The sequence below is a fragment of the Arvicola amphibius genome, chromosome 15 (genome assembly GCF_903992535.2).
Source record: "Arvicola amphibius chromosome 15, mArvAmp1.2, whole genome shotgun sequence".
Lineage (NCBI taxonomy): Eukaryota > Metazoa > Chordata > Mammalia > Rodentia > Cricetidae > Arvicola > Arvicola amphibius.
This window is the reverse complement of record NC_052061.1, coordinates 36,181,848-36,195,267: the sequence shown is the minus strand read 5'-3', so window position 1 is coordinate 36,195,267 and position 13,420 is coordinate 36,181,848. Positions and strand designations below refer to the sequence as shown.

The window sequence follows — 13,420 nt, the reverse complement described above, 5'->3', positions numbered from 1 at the left end:
GACACTTGGACTCCTCTCCCACCTCCGTAGGTCTAAGGCTGTTTAAAAGTGTCAAATGACTCTCAACAAAGTAGGGTTAAGTCCTACTGACCTCTGAAAAATACTTCAAGAATTACATTGAAGCCGGGCGGTGGTGCCACTCAGGAGGCAGAGACAGGCAGATCTCTGAGAGTTTGAGGCCAGCCTGGTCTGCAAGACCCAGTGTCTGGCAGCCAGGGCTGTACACAGAGAAACACTGTCTCGAAAAAGAAGAAAAAATTACATTGAAAAGAAATTGAGTACTTAATTGATCCAAATGCCTTTCACAGAGTTCCATACCAAAATCCTATTTGAAATATTTCAAGTAACTGGATTCACTCTGTCCCAAGGAATACTTATCAAATTATTTCCACAACATTCTGAATTAGTACAATTCAGGAATAGACGTGTGGGTTCAAAACTCCAACTCAGTGGTTGTTTGCCTAACATGCTGGAGGCCTCAGGTTCGATCCTCACCATCACAAAAACAACCAACCCAAATCACAAAACAAGCCAGGTGTGGTCATGCACAGAGAGTTTGAGGCCAACCTAGTCTACATAGTCCCAGGATAGCCAGGGCTCTATAGAGAGACCCTGCTTCAAAAACCAAAAAAAAAAGACCCAGAACTAAAACCCACTGTACCATTACTGTGTAACTTGAGCCAGATCTTTAGTTCCTGTCCCAAATGGTAGTAATAACAGCAACAGATGATGGATAATGCACTTAGGACACTTGGCGGCACACAGTAGATAAAGGTACTCGAGTGTTTCATCACTTACTGGTGGTAAACATTTCATAGCAGTGGCTATGACTGGGGTTATTTCGGCAACGTGTGGCAGTATGCCGGAGTAAAGGACAGGTAGAAAGGCCAGCAGTGAGGACATGTATTAGTCCTACTGCTGACCTTAGTCTACAGGTAGATTTCCCAGACTCTGAAATCCACACCAGTGGGGGCAAACCATGGGTCAGGTAGTTCCCACCATTTGCCAGGTTTATCAATGACCATACCATCTTTACTCCAAGTGATCCTGCCCCAATGGCCACCATCACACTGAGATAGGAAAAAGGCGCAAACACCAAAAGGAAAAGCTAGTAGTTTATATAGATTGATATATAGATATATAGATATTGATATATATTGTGTTTACATAGTCCACAAGTTAAATGCAGGTATCCATAAGAAGAGCATTAACAATAAAAATACAATCTGTGTGTAGCCAAGTACAGAGACTTAAAATGGTAAAACAGCAAAAAGGATCTCACAAAAGTACAAATATACAGTACAAATTGATTTATTTAAAACAGTTACAAAAAAGCACAACAAAATAGAGATTATCCTTAGAATTATTAATGCTTTGTTAAAGATCAGGTAGGATTAGAGGGTAAGAAATGGTATTGGGTGGGAGGAGCACCTGACTAGTTCTAAGGCTTTAGATACAATGCAGTTGATTACATATTAATTCAGCCATTACATACTGGGGATAGTGGTTGGGGGATCAGTAATTTATCTACAGGGAACTCCTACACAAATCAGATCCATCCAGACCTCCCCAGTGCCATCCTTCTCTACTCCTTAGGACCCTAAAGCCACCTGGATGACGAAATTCCCATCCTTTCTCCACCCTATTACCTATCCATATATTCTTCCCTCCCCTAAGGTGCTGTGCAAGCTGAGAGCAGTCTGCTCTCTGCAGCTGGAACATATACTGTTTGGCTACAGGGATCCTGTATGTCGAGGAAGTGTGTGGAGGACAGCCGTATTTTAATACTTCAAGTTAGCCATGAGTACGGTCAGTCTCTTCCCCAATCCAATTCACTGAGTGCACATATGAAGCAAATGAGGGGTCCACCCTGCCTTCAGCAATACCAGTAGCTCACCAACCCTCAGTTTACAACTACACATAAAGTCCCTGGCAGGGGGTGAGGTGGGCATAAAACCACTGTGTTATCTGTTCTCTCTCTCTCAAGTACCTAGGACCCCTAACATAAAGACAGACTAACGCTTGCAAGTCTGACATTAGGTAAAGGCACATGGGCCGCTGCCACACACACTGCAGACCAGGAACCCAGTCTGGGGCCATCTTTACTGCTAGGCGTTTGCAGTGGAATGGCTTTGGGTTACACAGACTGTTGAGTTTGCAGTCTACGAGGGAAAGACCCTAGGCTTAACAGGAGAACTAATAAAGAAACCTTCAATGTGAAAAGTGCATTTATTACTATTTTCCTGCCGAGGAGCTCAACAGGACAAGCCATACCACCTCTCCCTCTGCCCCAAGAACTGCATAGCCTGCAGGTTAGGAGAGAATGCAAACTACTCTAGCATCAAGGGCCAGTGTCATCCTAGGCCCAGACCAGGCTTTCGGTCCAAAGATGGATCCTAGAGTTGAGAAAAACAACTGACAGCTGCAAAGACCCAGATGCTTATTTTATTATTGCATAATGTGGGAGACCTTTCCAGGGGAAGTTACAAGGTGAAGGCTTCCAAGCAAAAGCTAACATCCATCTATAATAGAATTCAGCTCTTCGACTGTAGTGTACAACTTTTCTGATCTAGAAAGTACTATAGCTTCAGTGTAGTTTAGTAAACTTAATCCTAGAAGGTCAACACACCTCTCTAAAACTTGGCCTCTGTCCTGTTTGCTTCTAGAACTGTGGCCTAATCTCCCATGGCCAATTCAATTAATCTGGTTATCTTTACTCCAAAGGCCTGAACCTTTCCCAATGTCTACTTTCAGCTCACGCCAGTGTGACCAACCACTCAATATGCTTACTCAATGTAGGTTTAAATCATGCCACCATCCTGTTCTCTTAAAATGTGTATGATACCCACTGGTAAAAAGAAAATTAATCCTAACTGGAGGAGCTATTTCAGCGACACTTCAAACCCTTTCTCAACCCCAGAAAATGGGACAAGAATGCCACTAGGATCCTGGCTCAAGCCCTAACGTGGTTCCTCTTGTTTTTAAAACAGGCTATAAAGTACCATAAAGGAGAGAAAAAGCAGTCTCTGATAGGACCTGTTTCTCTCTCAAGACAGGCACATTTTTGGAGCCAATGGACTCCGCCAACACTGAAGCCACATCCTTTCAGACCGACCAGTCCATCCACAGCTTGCAGACCATCCCTATTCCACATGGCAATGCTACGCAGTACCACTGGCAGAACATGAGGAAGAGTGGACAGGATGCCTGAGCTTAATCTACATGGCCAAAGACATGAAGAACAGTAGCTAAAATGGGCAACAGGCAGACAGTGAGCAGACAATAGCAGTGGAAAAGCAGCACAGAGCCAAGTCCATGGTGTTAGGACCAAATGGGACCTAAGTGCAAGGAGAGTCAGTCTAGCTCTTCTCAGGCTCCTCCCTCGGGTATAAGCACTGAGACCTGAGGGCTCAAGCCCTTCCCCTCATCCTGTCTTAATAAGGATGATCTAAATCTTAGATTACTAATCATCCTTTACCAAGTTCCCCTTCTTCTAAATTGGCCTATGTATTTCAAAATACATATTGGCCTATTGTTTCAAAACTTTCTCCAAGTTCTGGGAATGTCCTATCACTGACCAGGAATGGGCTGATCTTTGTCAACTGCCCAGTCCCCAAAAGCTGACAGCTAACCACTGAAATGCTCACCCTAAAAACCACTTATGTCTCTTACACACTTAGGGTAAGTACTGCCACAGCTCTGACAATAATTCTTTTCTAGGGCACACACTTCAGGAAAGGTAACCCACAGCTCAGCAAAAGCACATTACAAATGCATGGCACCATATTAAGGGAGTTGCTGTTATGACTTTATCAGACAGGGACAGAAGAGAACCACAGCAGAAAAGTCAGTGCCCACTTTGTCAAAGCCCTCAACAATGTCTTTTTCCAGGATTCAGCGGGCATTATCAGGCTAGGAAGCTACAGCTAGTCTAAGTAGAGAGCAGAGTGATTTGACCGCAACTACAGCCAGATGCATGTTGGCCCCACTGGGAAGGAGCTCAGTGGTACCCCTGGTAGGCATTTCTTGAGCATCTACAGTGCATGTCACTAAATTCTCATGGTGAGCCTTCCTGTGAGGAAGGGGGCTTGCGAGAAATCCATGCACACAATAATCTCTAGGAATGAGTTGCTCATGAAACAGTCAGAGAGGAGGCCTTCTCCTACAGCTCTTATTTGAGAGAATTCCTCAAGACTCAAGCCCACAGGCCCCCACTGTAGGAAATAAGCCAGAGAAGCAGCAATCAGAGAAGGGGGCAAGAGAAGGGAAAGGCTGCAATCTCCACTGCAGCACAAGGTTGGTGTCTAACTCTGACAAACTCTGAGACCTAAGTACTTATCAGGTAAGCAGCTTCCTTGGGATGCTTCCCTAAAAGCTTGCTGACCAGGTATCTGTTCTCAAGGTCTGAGACAGAACGTAGGGCTCGTAGTACACCAGCCAGCTTCTGTCACTCTGTTCCCGAAGAGAACAACCTTTAGCACCTGAACACTAAGAATGACTCCATTCTCAGAACTTCCCCTCCCCCAGGAGGTAGGTAAGATTATTTATCCCCATTTGGCAGCTGGGGAGGAAGTGAGAGAGCGAGAGATCACAAGACTTGCCTTAAGTTTTGCTCATACCTCAAAAGCGTGGGACCCCTGATGACGGGCCAAGCCTTGGCCAGTCCATGTCTATCTATGAAGGAAATGCCACAATCATACTCTGGGAGAAGTCTAACTAGAGAGCTGGGTGGACAATACCCTGAGTTTCCTTCAAGAGTCTAAAGAACCACACACTCCCTCTTTTAAAAAATTCCGCACACAAAAATACTCAACCACCTGAAAGATGGGGGGGGGACCTTAATACCCAATGGAATCCTACAGTCCAAGCTGACACTCCACGTTGTAGGTGAGATGTGGGCTTAGGGAGATGGCAGCGAATACAACCAAGACAGAAAATACTCTGTGCTGGGCAGTGGTGGCGCACGCCTTTAATCCCCACACTTTGGAGGCAGAAGCAGACGGATCTCAATGAGTTTGAGGCCAGCCTGGTCTACAAAATGAATTCCAGGACAGCCAGAACTGTTAACACAGAGAACCCTATCTCGAAAAACCGAAAAAGAAAGAAAAAAGAAAAGAAAAAGAAAAAAAGGGGGGGAAAGGGAAACTACTCTTTGTAGAAGAACCCACCAGTACACAAGGAAATATCTGCTAAGATGTTACAAGGACTATCCTAGATTCTCAGAACTGATGGTGGAAGGGCATAGCCGGGAGAAGCCAAAATGCTAAGAGGCAATGGATTGAAATGGGAAATGCCCAGCCTCGGGCGTGGTTTCTTCTTTGTTTCTCCACTATATTGCTGCCAGTGAAAGAGGACATGATTTTGAGTTTCTAAATATAAAAATTATAGCTGATAGGGAAACCAGAGACCCTTAGACACCAAAAACTAGAGGTCTTAGTGGACAAAGGCAGTGAAGCTACACGTGAGGCCCAGATCAAGACACCATGCAGAGGTCAGGGCAGCAGAAGGGTGGGGGCAGCGCAGGCACTTAGGCACAACATAGACAGACAATGGAGGAGTGTAGGTGCCTAGGGGATAAGGTCCTCCAGGTCTTCCCAAAGTTACTACTAGAGACTCAGTGAAATGCCCAAGCAGGCCTGACGTGATGAGTGGGAGTTGTTAGGTTAGCCACCTTTCAAAAGCCTTCCCTAGGGCTCAGTCATCTAGCAGTCAAGTCTTTTCCACAAAGCCCCCTGACTGGGTTCCCAGCGGGGAAGTCCTTCATTCTCAGCCTGAAGGGATTCCTCCTCTCTCTTCTGGCCCCTAAACAGCTAGAAAGCCTTATAGAGGAATGGTGAGATGAGATGGGAACAGGCAGAAGCAAAGGATCAAGCAGAGTTCTGTAGATCATGGTGCTCCCCAACCCCAAACCCAGCCATAAACATCTGTAACAAAATCACCCTTTAAAGTGCACGTCTCTCCCAAGAAGAGTTCTGGGTGGGAACCTTCTCATTTCCAACCACTGGGCCTCCTGCCCTCCTACCACAAAAAGGGCGAGGGGAGAAAAAAAAGAAAGAAAACAGTTTTACTGCTGCTACTATACGCTGTGGATCATTTTTGGCTCTTTCTTTGTTCCCTCTGCCACCTGCTCCCAAAGCCTGTACTTTCCCTTGCAGGAGCCAGGAAGGAGTAGGGAAAAACAAAACAAAACAAAAAAACCAACAGGGAGGCCCTGATTTTGGAATGTTTCTTATCCTATGTGCACTCCCACCCTTTCTTGCTCCAAACCTGCTATTCCCCATCTCAGCACCCCCTAGGGCTGTCCTACAAGGATGCCATGAGGTGATTAATGAGCAACAGATCCTGCTTTGGGAGGGTGTCTTTATGCCTCCTATTTCCCTCAAATCTCACTGCCAAGAGAGCCATTTTCTGCTTGGCATGTGCAAATCCTCTGGCTGCTCATGAAGCTCACCTCTGGGGATAAAGCCCCAGTCCTGGGCTGGGAAAGAGATTCATTTTCCTGCATTGGAACGCCCTTCGATGGACAGCTTCACCTCCTGCGGAATGAAAGAGGGACGGAGCAGCGCAGCCCGTGCCTCCTCCCCTTGCATGTTGTATCTTTGGAAGCCTGGGGCTGGCCAGCAGGCCTGAGCACCAGGCTCAGGCTGGGAGGGCTCTCCCACCCGGGAACCCTCTCCTGAAGGTTGGATCTTCCCCTCGCTGTCACATAGGTCTCTAGGCCCCAAAACTGTCCTCTCAGGTCTTTCTCGGGGTGTACCCAGCTGGCCTGGGGGAGCACAGCTGGCCTGAGAAACTGAGTTACTGTTCAAGCTCTGTAAACTGATAGAGATGCAGACATCTCCCACCTGTAGCCGATGACAGGGAAGAGAGAAGAGTTGTGCAGTCCGTCCAGGGCTGCAAGAGGACCAACCCTGCCCATATACAAAAAAGGGGTGTTCGGGGGGCACCTCAATGCTCACTTTGCTCTGCTGTTCACCAACCACAAAATGCAGCATAACAAATCCAGGCCACTGGCTCTCCTGTATGTCCACGACTGTGCTAGAGTCAATCTTCAGCCCCCCACTCACTTCGGCACTGCGCACAAAATCCTGGGTTTGGAGGTCCTCTACCCGCTTCAGCTCCCCTGTAGCCAGCTGAATGATGGCGCCTTTCATGAAATGGGAGGGCAAGTGGGAGGAGGTAACAGGAGGTGGTGTTGGCTCCTTGTCTGGAAAGGTGGCTCTGGCCTGCATGTCCAGACTTGATGCCACCAGGATCTCAGAGCCCACAGGCAGCAGGCTAGGGTCAGTTCCAGTGGGCACCAGGTTGCCATTGGCTACAACCACTGCTTTGGGTAAAGGTCTGTGTTTTACTGGTTCCTGATGGGACTGAGGGTAGAATACACGGGCCTGATTTTTCTCCACCAGTTCTGTAGGATTCCTGGCTGACCCTCGTCCATCACCCTGATGGTCAAGGGTATGATGGGATAGGTTAAGAGGGCTGGGTTCATCTTTCCTCTGAGCTGCCACCACACGATAGTCCTGAGAAGCTAAAGTGCCAACTACCCGCTGGACTTCAAGGTCGGTGTCTGGGGTCCCTCGGTGTGCTGACGCCGCCACCTCCACTCGTGGAGTCTGAGAACCTGAAAACTGTCCATCCACCATGCATTCTACCACCGGCACCAGTCCTTGGCCTTCACCCTTGCTGCTGGTGGAATCAAGGGCTTCACTTTCTCGTCTTATTACATTTCGCTCTCGCTGTCTCTGTCCATTGGCAGCAGCTGCTTCCAAAGCAGACTGGCCCTCCTGAGGGGTAAGAACGGGGCTGGCACCTGCTGTTGGAGTTTCATGCAAGGTATATCCAGCAGGTAGCCTAGACATTTGATAATAAATGGGCATCCGGCCTGGAGCAAGATCCAGTGGTTGAGTATTCGAGTGATGTGGCAACTGGCCGGGTGGGGAGGCGGCAGAAGAGGATTTGTTAAATGGCTGGGCCGGGGATGCAGCCTGGGGGGAAGGAGTAGCTTCTTCTGCTAGGAGTGAGGCATATGGCACAAAATGTGGAAGGTGAGTAGTAGCAATGTTGGCAGAAGGAGAAAGGAGGGGACTAGGCAGGAAATTAGGTGGCACAGCATACGGAAGGCTATAAGGAGGCCCAATAAACTGCAGTGAGGTGGACGGGAGCTGAGCATAGTGGACTGGGGGATAGTGGATTCCTGGATGTTGAATCAGTGAAGACGCTACATTAAACGTGGGGGGTAAGGGGCTCATGTTCACAACAGATGGGAGGCCAGTTGGTGAAAAGGTGGCAGGTGGTACAGCCACCTTATACAGCATGCCATACTGATCTACTGTCAGACCAGCGATGGCCTCAGTTCCATCACCCCCAAGGCTGACTCTGGCTCCTGTCTGGCTCTGCCCAGCCACCACGACCCCTCGGGACCATTCAGAGGCATCACTGGAAGGTGTGTGGTTTGTGGAGCAGCTCGTAGTTCTCCCCATATCCTCGCTGGTCACAGGGAGGTCTCGTTTCTTTGGTGGAAGGCATTCCTGACTCCTCTCATGAACAGGTTTCATATTGCTTTGTGGTGTTCCTGGAGCCTGGATGGGGTTTGCTTGCTCCTTGGGGCATCAGAAGGAACTTCTCTGTGGCTTTCCTGTACCTTTCTCTGCTGATGGCTGGGGTGCCCACATCTGCTAGGGAACAAACCAGAGGCAAAGAAAAGTAACCCAGCGAATCAAGTCAAACAACATATCAAGAACTGCACCCACGGAGAAAGCTGTAACAAAGGAAAGTAGTGAGAAAAGGAGGCACGAATCTTTTCACTTGTAAGCTAAGAAAAGAAAAACCAGTCAGGAAACCACAAAGCACAATGAACATTAAAGATGCATAAATAACCTGAGGGTTCCATGACCTCTTCACTACCAATTTCTGAGTTAGTCATGCTTTTTAAGAGACCCTTAGATCTTCTCAGTCTCCTCCCGTGAATGGAACTTTCAGCACATCTTTGTTGTTGTTGTTGCTGACTCTTTCCTAAATTTCTCCTTTTGTTACCAAAGACTAAGGTGCCATCTTTCCCTGAATGTATGGCTTCATTCTTGCTTCCTTTCCCCAGCTTAATTTGGGTTATGATCTTTTTCCCATTTCTACCCCAAGACTGGCTAAATTCGTGTCACTAAATGCTGAGGTTTACTTGTCTCTCCATCATCATCATCATCGTCGTCGTCGTCATTATTAAACCCTTGTTCCAGCATCATCATCATTAAACCTTGTTCCAGTCAGATGGTGGTGGCGCACGCCTTTAATCCCAGCACTTAGAAGGCAGAGGCAGGCGGATCTCTGAGTTCAAGGCCAGCCTGGTCTACATAGTGAGTTCCAGGACAACCAGGGCTACACACGGATACCCTGTCTCCAAAAATCCAAAACCAAAACTAAAAACTTTGTTCCCTAAACATATTATGAACTGTAGTATCTTTGTTGTTGTTCTTCTTCCAAGAGACTTCACATTCCGACTTGGACCCCATGAAAGGATGACTATTTTCGCTTGTTCTATAGCTTGTTTCTTCTCCCCCTCTCTAAAGAGCAACAAGTCAACTTTGACTTCTCACAGACTTCCCATTCCCTACTCTGGTTAAGACTTCTTCGTATTGATCACTTTCAATTTCCCTTCTATTTTCCCCCTTTGTTTCTTTTGCCAGTAGCTTCTTATCCACTATAGGTCTGCTCTGGGTATTATTTCAGAAAATTCTGGTCCTATTTCTCCTCTCACGTATGTTTACTTACTATTTTTAGGTCTATATGATTCAGAATAAAGTTTTCCCTTTCTCTTATTGTCACTTTTTGTAATCATTTTATCCACTGTCAAAAAGCATCTGTTTAGAGCCACTGTGATGGAACATGCATATAACCCCAGCACTTGGGAGATCGAGTCAAGAGTTCAGGAGTTCGAGGTCAGCCCTAGTTGCATAATGAATCAGAGGCAGTCTGGGCTACGTGAGAACCTATCTCAAAAAAAAAAAAAAAAAAATCAGAAAGCGAGCTTCTTTTTCATATGACCATGTCAATGCATATGAACTTCATCAAAAGTTTTTCTTATCAGAATGAGTTCTGTTCTGTTTTTTCATTGTCACAGGCCAAATTTTTTAGCTTTTTTTCCACAACAAGGAACCAAAAGGGCTTGTACTACCTGAGCTTCTGGTGGTACTTCTGAACAGTTGTAATACGTGTCCCCTCCTCTGGCTTGTAAGCCTACAAGACAGAAGTAAGGATGCAGTAAGCAGGAGCCTGACCTCTCACCCTCCCTTGGGAGAATCATGAAAGATAATTCCAAAGCCACCAAAAAAAAAAAAAAAAAAAAAAAAACGAAGTCCATGAGCTCTTGCCTCATTCCCAACCTGAGAGGTAACAGCACATTTACCCAGAGTGCCCAGGAAATGGAAGAGAAAAAAATTCCCAGGCTAGTAGGATGGCTAAGCAGGTAAATGCACTTGATACCGAGCCTAGTGACCTCAGTTCCATCCTTGGGACCCATGTTGTGGAGAGAATTGACTCCTGAAAGCTAGCCTTTGGCCTCTACACACAAATTAAAACAAGAAGAAAGAAAAAGAAAGATCTCTTTTTTAAAAAAAAATATTTATTTATTATGTATACAATATTCTGTGTGAGTGTATGCCTCCAGCCCCAAGAAAGATCTCTTATAATTTAATTTTTGTAACATATCCTTGGGAAGAAATTTCCATGTGTAAAATTTTATTAGGCTTTCTATCATCATATTCTTTATTCTCCACCCTATTCCCCAATGGTTAAACTCATTTCCAATCCAAATTTTGCTTAAACGAACAAATAAAACTAGGAGACGTAAAACTGTTTACATGTGAACAATGAGAAGCAGAGAGTTTCACCTTTACTAAAGGCCTATGAGTACGCAAACGTGGAAATTATTTAAATAAGAAAGGTGGCACTAGAGGAAAAGGAACAATTATTTATGTTTCTGGGGCAGAAAAAGAGGTCAAGGGGGTGTTACTCAAAGTGAAAGCCCTATTAACAGATTTTCTAAATAAAATTAAAAGGGTTCCTCTGTGAGTGTGTGTGTGTAAGATTTTCTAAGTGACAACTTCACACTACCAATTGAAATGTGAAAGAAACAAAATATCTCTTTGATCCTATGTAGCTAACAATGAGGAATAAAACTATTACTAAGCTACCAATATCTGAATCTGCACTTGCTAGAAACATCAATAATTAAAGAACACGGTCTTTCAAGGTTCTAGATGCAGCTCAGTTGGTAAAGCGCCTGCCTACCACGCATCAAGCCCTAAGTTTGATCCCTAGACTGAACATGGTAATCCTCACGTACGTTCAAGTATATAGGATGTCAGAAGACAGCCTGGGTTCCATAAGACCCTGTCTCAAAGGAAAACAACACAAACAACAACAACAACAAAAAAAAAAACAGGCCAACAAAGTTTTAACAGAGTTAGCTGTGTTGACTAGTTCTGAAAAATCACTGCCTGTTCTGTCAAAGTCACACAGAATACTGCGAGCCTCGATCCAACTCACAAGAGTACACACAAGGTGATGATGTGGAAAAACAAATTGCTAACGCCAAACAATCACAAATTGGGTATAAGTCATGCATTTATTCTTCATCAACAGTTTTTAACTGAAAGTACCCAGCTTTCTCCTTAAGTCCCAAAACGATGCTTTCTCTCTGTAGCTAAAATAGCCAAGAAAACCTGTCTCTAGGTCATCAAGGAGTTAGCAAACACAAGATAATGAAAGGACGGAAAGAGGCAAAAACTCTAACCCTCCCCCCCCCCGCCCCAAGAAGAAAGCCAAGCCTGCGCACCAGGTTCCCACAAGGCAAAACACTTCAGAATCTGAAACCTGGGTGTGGGTGTATGGAGCAGCTTTGGAGAATTTCTCATGGGAAAGGATACAACTTGTGAACCCAACTGAGCTAAGGAGCAAGGGAAACGTTTTAGAGACCTGCCGATAGAGACGGGAACGCAGCTCCTCTTAATGCCTGGATTGGAATCAAGAGACTGCACACCGAGGGAGACCCAAAATCGCTGAGGGAAAGAGGTGCGCCCCCCAAAAAGGGAGCAGACTGGTGATGGCTTTTGCTGATCCCGCAGTCCTTGTTCCGGCAAGGGTAAGGCCTGAACTGGGCATTTTAGGTTTAGAGAGTCAGGGGGGTCGGACATCTGGCTGAGGCCAGGCCCCGCTGGCTACGCTTCCTTGTTTGGGGGCCCCTTCCCGCCCTGAGAACTCGGACATCCTGGCCCGGGGGACAACACCCCCGGGATATCAGGGCCTGAAACCGCCTTCCGGGCCAGGCGGGAAAGCAACATCTAGAGGACTAGGCACGGCCTCTTTCGCTCTCTCTGCCCGCTGTTTGGGGGGGCCCTCGGCCCGGTAAAGCAACGAGCTTCTAGGGGGCCTTTCCACCGGAGCTCCGAACCCAGGCCCGCTCGGCCGCAGGCCAGCCCCGCGGCCACCACTCCAGGAGACACTCACCGGCCCATTTCACGGAGCTCCCTGGACTCCTCCCGCTTGTCCCGGAGCCGCCGCCACCGAGGACGCCGCCATCCCCGGCCCCGGAGCCGCCCCACACCCAGCGGCCCCCCCAGCCGGGCGCCCGGAGATGGCGTCAAGCGCATCCCGCCCCCGACGCGGAGAGAAGACGTCACGATCCGGCCAGGGAGCGCCGCCTACCTTAAAGAGGAGGAAGCTGGCCGTCTGCCCATCATGTCCAGCGCCCCCTTTGGTAGGAATATGAATACCTGTCCCTCTGAATGGGTTTAGTGAGCAGGGATTGTCTCCTTCTCCAGGCCAGGATTCCCTAGAGAAGTTTTCACAAGCCTTAACTAGAAATCCAGACAATGGTAGTCCCTGGGGAACTCTGTTTAAGAACTCCCAGAATTTCCTAGAGTGGAAAGATGGAGGGGTCATTGTAGGGTTAGGGTGAGAGAGCTGGGCCCAGGCCTATTCAAGGGTCAAAAAGCCTTATAAAGTTATAAATAGCCAGGCGGTGGTGGCGCACGCCTTTAATCCCAGGACTCGGGAGGCAGAGGCAGGCGGATCTCTGTGAGTTCGAGGCCAGCCTGGTCTACAAGAGCTAGTTCCAGGACAGGCTCTAAAAAAAGCTGCAGAGAAACCCTGTCTCGAAAAAACCAAAAAAAGAAAAAAGAAAAAAAAAGTTATAAATAGCCCCAAGTGGACCCAGTGCAGGACCTAGGGGAAGAAGAAGCAAGTACTGGAGACCTATAAGTGTGAAGAATGAGAAGGACAGTATTTGGTTCAGTATAGCGGAAAGCAAGTTGTTTTCTGATGTGAAATGCTGTCACCTTAAATTCAAGTTCATACTTGAATAAAAAAAAGTTTGATTGACTTAAGTGAGGAACAAAACTGAAAAGCTGATTTGAGCATTTGAGAGGCT

The 13,420-nt window shown here is 46.9% G+C and overlaps 1 protein-coding gene across 1 annotated transcript; it reads right to left on the bottom strand.

Moving 5' to 3' along the window:
• Nucleotides 1–1,102: 1,102 nt before the first annotated feature.
• Nucleotides 1,103–12,631, bottom strand: Atxn1l (ataxin 1 like). Its single transcript, XM_038313047.1, has 3 exons — nucleotides 12,499–12,631; nucleotides 10,166–10,227; nucleotides 1,103–8,672 (listed from the first exon to the last, which is right to left on the bottom strand). The coding sequence occupies exon 3, from the start codon at nucleotides 8,553–8,555 to the stop codon at nucleotides 6,492–6,494; it is 2,064 nt and encodes a 687-aa protein (XP_038168975.1). The 5' UTR covers nucleotides 8,556–8,672; nucleotides 10,166–10,227; nucleotides 12,499–12,631; the 3' UTR covers nucleotides 1,103–6,491.
• Between the last annotated feature and the right edge of the window lie 789 nt (nucleotides 12,632–13,420).